This window comes from Babylonia areolata, chromosome 20, assembly GCF_041734735.1.
Source record: "Babylonia areolata isolate BAREFJ2019XMU chromosome 20, ASM4173473v1, whole genome shotgun sequence".
NCBI classification, from domain to species: domain Eukaryota; kingdom Metazoa; phylum Mollusca; class Gastropoda; order Neogastropoda; family Buccinidae; genus Babylonia; species Babylonia areolata.
The window spans coordinates 5329067-5336566 of NC_134895.1; the positions used below are offsets into that span (position 1 = coordinate 5329067).

General features: G+C 41.8%; 1 protein-coding gene across 2 annotated transcripts in view; it reads left to right on the forward strand.

Moving 5' to 3' along the window:
- Positions 1-7500, forward strand: part of LOC143294928 (peroxidasin-like) — an 85433-nt gene that overhangs the window by 44356 nt on the left and 33577 nt on the right. For both annotated transcript variants that reach the window (XM_076606444.1, XM_076606445.1), the window contains 2 exons: positions 1518-1787; positions 5111-5227. In XM_076606444.1, the coding sequence (XP_076462559.1) occupies positions 1518-1787; positions 5111-5227 (387 nt within the window). The remainder of the gene's footprint in view (positions 1-1517; positions 1788-5110; positions 5228-7500) is intronic.

Below are 7500 nucleotides of genomic sequence, written 5' to 3' on the forward strand. Positions count from 1 at the left end.
TATACGAGTGAACGTGGGAGTTGCAGCCCACAAACACAGAAGAAGAAGAAGAAGACACTGTGTGAATCATGACATGCATGTGGAGGCTGTTACTCTGGTTCCTATTGGTTGCCATGTGTGCTGCACATGCATAAACTGATGGAATCGTGCTGTAACATTCCATCTTGTTCTTTCTTGACATCAGGCAGAAAGCTGTTGTAGTTTTTGACTCACTTGTGTAAACAAAGTGAGTCTATGTTTTAACCCAGTGTTCGGTTGTCTGTGTGTGTGTGTGTCTGTGTGTGTGTGTGTGTCTGTGTGTGTGTGTGTCTGTGGTAAACTTTAACATTGACATTTTCTCTGCAAATACTTTGTCAAATGACACCAAATTAGGCATAAAAATAGGAAAAATTCAGTTCTTTCCAGTCATCTTGTTTAAAACAATATTGCACCTCTAGGATGGGCACAAAAAAAACAACAACAAAAATGAAGCCTAATTATATGCAAACTGCATTTACTGTTATATTTATTTTTTTTGTATTCTCTAAACTTGGCACTTTGATCTGATATTCTGACCCAACAACAAGAGCAGTCATTATTATCATTTTTTGTTCAAACAGGAACTTCTTTTGCTAAGCATGGAAGTTTTATTTATTTTGCAAACGTTTTGGTGCAGATAGTAAAAAAGGGAAATTACTCTGTAATTAATGCTAGGGGACTTAATTTGCCACAAGTGAGTCTTGAAGGCCTTGCCTCTCTTGTTATGTTTTGTTTTGTTTCTCTTTCTTTTTGTGTTTCCTCCTAAAATATTTTTTCTGTACTCCTTTTCAGCTGTTTGTGTCATTAGTATTGACAGGTTGATGTCATATAAATATGTTAGTGCTGCTGCTGCTGCTGTAACTGCCATTGCCAATGACCATCACAGTTCATGTCTGTCTCTCTCTGGCCCCTTGACAGTGCCCCCCAGGTTCACACAGTGACCCCCAAACCCATTACATCATCATCGTCATCATCACCATCATCATCTCCATCCTCCTCCTCCTCCTCCTCATCATCATCCTCATCATCATCCTCTCTCCTCCTCCTCCTCATCATCATCATCCTCCTCATCCTCATCACCATCATCAATTTCTCTGTCTGGTCCCCAGGACCTAATACATCATCTCCACCATCATCATCATGATTAATTTCTCTGCCCCTTGTTAGTGCCCCCCCTACCCTGGTTCGCCCAGCAGCCCCAGGACCTATTACATCATCATCATCATCATCATCATCATCATCATTATTAATTTTTCTGCCCCCTGACAGTGGCCCCCCGGTTCACCCAGCGGCCCCAGGACCTATTACATCATCACTATCATCATCATCATCATGATTAATTTTTCTGCCCCCTGACAGTGGCCCCCCGGTTCGCCCAGCAGCCCCAGGACCTATTACATTATCATCATCATCATGATTAATTTTGTCTGGTCCCCAGGACCTATTACATCATCACCATCACCATCATCATCATGATTAATTTTTCTGCCCCCTGACAGTGGCCCCCCGGTTCACCCAGCGGCCCCAGGACGTGGTGGCAGTGGAGGGGCAGACGGTGCAGTTGGCGTGTCGCGCCTCGGGCCACCCCCGCCCAACCTTCAGCTGGACCAAGGACCTGGAGCAGATCGGCCTTGACCCCCGCCTCACCGACCACGAGGACGGAACCCTCACCATCCGCAACGTGCAGGAGAGCGACAGGGGAGACTACCAGTGCTACGCCTCCAACGCTGTGCAGACCATCTCCGCCACTGCCCGGCTGAGTGTGCGCAGTGAGTTGGTTTGTTCGTCAGAGGTGATGCACAACTGTCAAGATTTTTTTATATTTTTTTTTTTTTTTAATGAAAAAAAAAATTGTCTGTCAGAGGTGATGCAGAACTTAAAAGACCAAACAAAAAACTTTCTTTAAAAAAAACACACAAACAAAACAATGCTTGTATATCACATGTGATACAGATTTTCATGACATGAACATTTTGTTTTAAAGAAAAAAAAAAACCCAAAAAGATTGTCTGTTGGCTGTGATAGTTCTTGAAGGAAAATTTATTTGAAAAGAATGAAATAACTTGTGTAGGTTTTTTCCTTGCTGAATTTTGAGACCAAGGTGGTCTTTGTTTTTTGTTTGTTTAATAATAAGAAGAAAAAGAATAAGAATAACTTTATTATCTCATGAAGAGAAATACATCACATGCATCAAAACAATTGTAGACAATTTCTCAACACAAAAACAAATATGACTTGATTAAAAAGAATCAATAACATATAAGACATTCATATAAAAAAACAACAACTATTGCATATGTATTCACTTCATTGAAATATTGTAATTAGTCATTGTAAACACATTGAAGTACACCAAGGCTCACATTGCATGTATCATATTGCACATTTATTAAGTTAAGATAAGAATAACTTTTGTTTGTGTCTCTGCTTGGTCATTGTTATGGTGGTTGTTACTTTCTTGTGTTTTTAACGTGAATTCTTTGAAACATTGTGCTTGTGTTTGTGTGTATGTGTGTGTGAGTGCACATACTGTGTTCATGCATGTGTGTGTGTCCATATGCGGCCCACCACATCTGCTAGCCAGATGCATGACAGCAGCATAACGCAGTGCACTTAGTCAGGCCTTGAGTGCATGTATGTGCATTTGTGTACCTTTAAAAAATTTTTTTTTTTTAAATCTGTTTATTTTATTTTCATTATTATTATTAATATTTTTATTTTCATTATTTTAAAATTATATTATTATTTTTTTTTATTTTTATTTTTTAATTATTTTATTTATTTTTTTTTTTTTTCACTCAGGGCCTGACTAAGCGTGTTGGGTTACGCTACTGGTCCGGCGTCTGCTTGGCAGATGTGGTGGTGTAGCGTATATGGATTTGTCCGAACGCAGTGACGCCTCCTTGAGCTACTGAAGCTGAAACTGAAACTGTACCTATCAGAGTGGGTTCCTTCCACAGAATTTTGCCGGAAGACAACACTTATTTTGTCATGAGTTCTTTTTCAGAGCGCCCAGTGCTTTCTGCATGTGGAACCCCAGTTTGTCGCCTCATCTGACGGACACAATAGCCGAGTGGTTAAAGCGTTGGACTGTCAATCTGAGGGTCCCGGGTTCGAATCACGGTGACGGCGCCTGGTGGGTAAAGGGTGGAGATTTTTACGATCTCCCAGGTCAACATATGTGCAGACCTGCTAGTGCCTGAACCCCCTTCGTGTGTATATGCAAGCAGAAGATCAAATGTGCACGTTAAAGATCCTGTAATCCATGTCAGCGTTCGGTGGGTTATGGAAACAAGAACATACCCAGCATGCACACCCCCGAAAACGGAGTATGGCTGCCTACATGGCGGGGTAAAAATGGTCATACACGTAAAAGCCCACTCGTGTGCATATGAGTGAACGCAGAAGAAGTCGCCTCATCTGAATGACTGGATGCTAAGTTTGATTTTCCAGTCAAACTTGGGGAAAAGGGCAAGACCTAGATTTGAACCCAGATACTCAACAGATGCTATATTTTGCAGATTGTCTCAAACAGTCTTCCACATTCTGTGAGAGTCTGGGTTCTGTGAGAGTCTGAGTCTGTGAGAGTCTGAGTTCTGTGAGAGTCTGAGTTCTGTGAGAGTCTGGGTCTGTGAGAGTCTGAGTCTGTGAGAGTCTGAGTCTGTGAGAGTCTGGGTTCTGTGAGAGTCTGAGTCTGTGAGAGTCTGGGTTCTGTGAGAGTCTGGGTTCTGTGAGAGTCTGGGTCTGTGAGAGTCTGAGTTCTGTGAGAGTCTGAGTTCTGTGAGAGTCTGAGTCTGTGAGAGTCTGGGTTCTGTGAGAGTCTGGGTTCTGTGAGTTCCGTGAGAGTCTGTGAGAGTCTGTGAGAGTCTGAGTCTGTGAGAGTCTGGGTCTTTGAGAGTCTGTGAGAGTCTGTGACAGTCTGAGTCTGTGAGAGTCTGTGAGGGTCTGTGAGAGTCTGAGTCTGTGAGAGTCTGAGTCTGTGAGAGTCTGTGAGAGTCTGAGTCTGTGAGAGTCTGTGAGGGTCTGTGAGAGTCTGTGAGAGTCTGAGTCTGTGAAAGTCTGTGAGAGTCTGAGTCTGTGAGAGTCTGTGAGAGTCTGAGTCTGTGAGAGTCTGAGTCTGTGAGAGTCTGGGTCTGTGAGAGTCTGAGTTCTGTGAGAGTCTAAGAGTCTGGGTCTGTGAGAGTCTGGGTTCTGTGAGAGTCTGAGTCTGTGAGAGTCTGAGTCTGTGAGAGTCTGGGTTCTGTGAGAGTCTGAGTTCTGTGAGAGTCTGGGTTCTGTGAGAGTCTGTGAGAGTCTGAGTCTGTGAGAGTCTGGGTTCTGTGAGAGTCTGGGTTCTGTGAGAGTCTGAGTCTGTGAGAGTCTAGGTTTGAATCCTGCTTTCGCCCTTTCTCCCAAGTTTGACTGGAAAATGGAACTGAAATATAGTCATTCGGATGACACAATAAACCAAGGTTCTGTGTGTAGCACGCACTTGGTGCACTGAAAAAGAACCCATGGCAACGAGAGTGTGGTCATGTGGCAAAATTCTGCAGCAGAAATCCAGGCTGATAGGTACACAAATATGTATGCACTCACTCAAGGCCTGACTACTGTAAAGTTTGGTCTATAAGCCGCGACTTTTTACCCCAGCTTCAACTGGATTCAGTGAGCAGGATGACGTTTAATAAATGTGACTATCCCTCAATTATGGATCTTATTTTCGTTGTGTTTATTTATTATTTTTTTGTGGCACTAGCAGTATTTTCGCTTGCTTTTCTTTGTGTTGTTCCCGCTTGTGTTTATTTCATAACCTGCAGTATCGACAGCTTTTCTGTAGTATCAGTATGTGTTCCGGTACCGGAAATAAGTGCGGCTTATAAGCTGGTGCGGCTTATGTATGTATAAAGTTCAATTTTTTCCAAAATTTAGTGGGTGCGGCTTATATACCAGTGCGCTCAATAGACCGAACTTTACGGTAAGTGTGTTGGGTTATGCCGCTGGCCAGGAATCTGCCTTGTAGATGTGGTGTAGTGTATGTGGATTTGTCTGAACACAGTGATGCCTCGTTGTGAAAGTGAAAGTGCAAGTGCAAGTGCACCTGTGTGCCTTACAGGTCGGCCGGTGATCACCGTGCCCCCTGCTGACACCAGCGTGGTGGACGGGAGTCCTGCCAACTTCACCTGTGGGGCCAGCGGTGACCCCGCCCCCACCATCACCTGGATGAGAGGCAGTGAGTGTGTGGGGAGAGGGGTGTGGGTGGGTTGTGGGTAGGGAGTTGGGTGTTTGCATGTGTGTGTGTGTGGGTAAATGTGGGGTGTGGGGGAGGTGTTTATGTGAGTGGGTGTTGTGTGTGTGTGGGGAGGGGGGAGGGGTATGTTTGTGTGTGTGTGGGTGGATGTACGTGTATGTGTATCAATGTGTGTGTGTGGGAGTGTGGGTGTGGTTGTGTGCAGGTATGTGTGTGTATGTGTGTGTGAGAGTGTGTCTGTGTGTGTCTGTGTCTTTGTGTGTATGTGTGTCTGTGTGTGTGTGTGTTGGGGACAAAAATGAATAAGCTAGCTATTTGCTTTTTTTTTTTTTTTTGTATTGAAGGCAGCAGTTTTGTGTCTGACAGAAGATGAGCTTAATCATTCTAGATCTTTTTCTGTCATATATTTCATAAACTTTTTTCCCTTCGCAGTGGGCACTCTGCATTCTTTCCAAGTAGTTTGGGATCAACATCATGGCAACAACATCATTTTACATTCATCAGATACCATCAAAAGCATCCACACTGCCACAGCTTCACTGGAACCCGCAGCATTCGGCACTCACATCCATATGGCTGTATTGTATTCTGCTTCGGTACAACAAACATATTCTGCTTCGGTACAACAAACATATTCTGCTTCGGTACAAGAAACATATTCTGCTTCGGTACAACAAACATGTTCTGCTTCGGTACAACAAACATATTCTGCTTCGGTACAACAAACATGTTCTGCTTCGGTACAACAAACATATTCTGCTTCGGTACAACAAACATGTTCTGCTTCGGTACAACAAACATATTCTGCTTCGGTACAACAAACATGTTCTGCTTTGGTACAACAAACATATTCTGCTTCGGTACAACAAACATGTTCTGCTTCGGTACAACAAACATATTCTGCATTCGGTACAACAAACATATTCTGCTTCGGTACAACAAACATTTCTGTTTCGGTACAACAAACATATTCTGCTTCGGTACAACAAACATGTTCTGCTTCGGTACAACAAACATATTCTGCTTCGGTACAACAAACATGTTCTGCTTCGGTACAACAAACATGTTCTGTTTATGAACAAGAGACATGTTCTGTACAAGAAACATATTCTACTTGTCCACAGCAAACATATTCTGATTATCTACAAGAAACATTTTATAAATGTTATATCTCGTCTCAAAACACACCTTTTCCCTCAGCAGTAAGTTCAATTGTGGCAGGTCCACTTCCTTTGCGTTAGCTATGCTTGACTATGTGTGTATACATATGTATGTGTACATAACTACATGCATGTATATGAATGTGTATTGTGTGTGCGTGTGTTTTTGTAAGTTTGTGCCTGCCTATGTGTGCGTATGTGTTAGGGTAACTGTTAGATACACATGTATGTTAAAATGTATGTATGCAGTGTGTGTGTGTGTGTGTGTGTGTGTGTGTGTGTGTGCAGTCACATTTTGGTGTGTGTATGTAACATTGATGTAATGTTTTATGTTAACAAAAGCATTTTTGTAAAGCACCTAGAGCAGATTTCTGGATAGTGTGCTATATAAGTATCCATTATTATTATTATTATTATGATGTGCAACAGTCTGAAGCAATTGCCATGTGAAGAACTGAGGCAGGGGTTTTATTTTATGAAATTTGTTTCAGTCATTATGATTTTATTTTCTATTGCTATAACTTGAAATTCACTACTTTATGGTTTGGTTTAAAGTGTATTTTTATTTAGAGTGTGTCACAATACACCTCAGTTATAGATAAAACAGGACAAGAAGAATATATGTACAATATATTTGCATTGCGGATTCGGAAATCCACTCTGGAAGAGACTTTGAGATCTGTCACAATGCACCTGTGTTATAGATATACACAGGACCAGTAGAAAATGATACAATGTGATATAGCTGTGTTTGCATTACAGATTTAGAGGTACACAACAGAATTTGAGATCTGTCACAATGCACCTTTGTCATAGATAAACTGTCACATTATAGATAAAGTGTCACAATGTACCTTTGCTATAGATGAACTGTCACAATGTACCTTTGTTATAGATAAACTGTCACAATGTACCTTTGTTATAGATAAACTGTCACAATGTACCTTTGTTATAGATGAACTGTCACAATGTACCTTTGTTATAGATGAACTGTCACAATGTACCTTTGTTATAGATAAACAGGACAAGAAAAAATTATGACACAATATGATTTTGCTGTGTTTGCACTGCAGATTTTGAGATCTACAGTGGAAT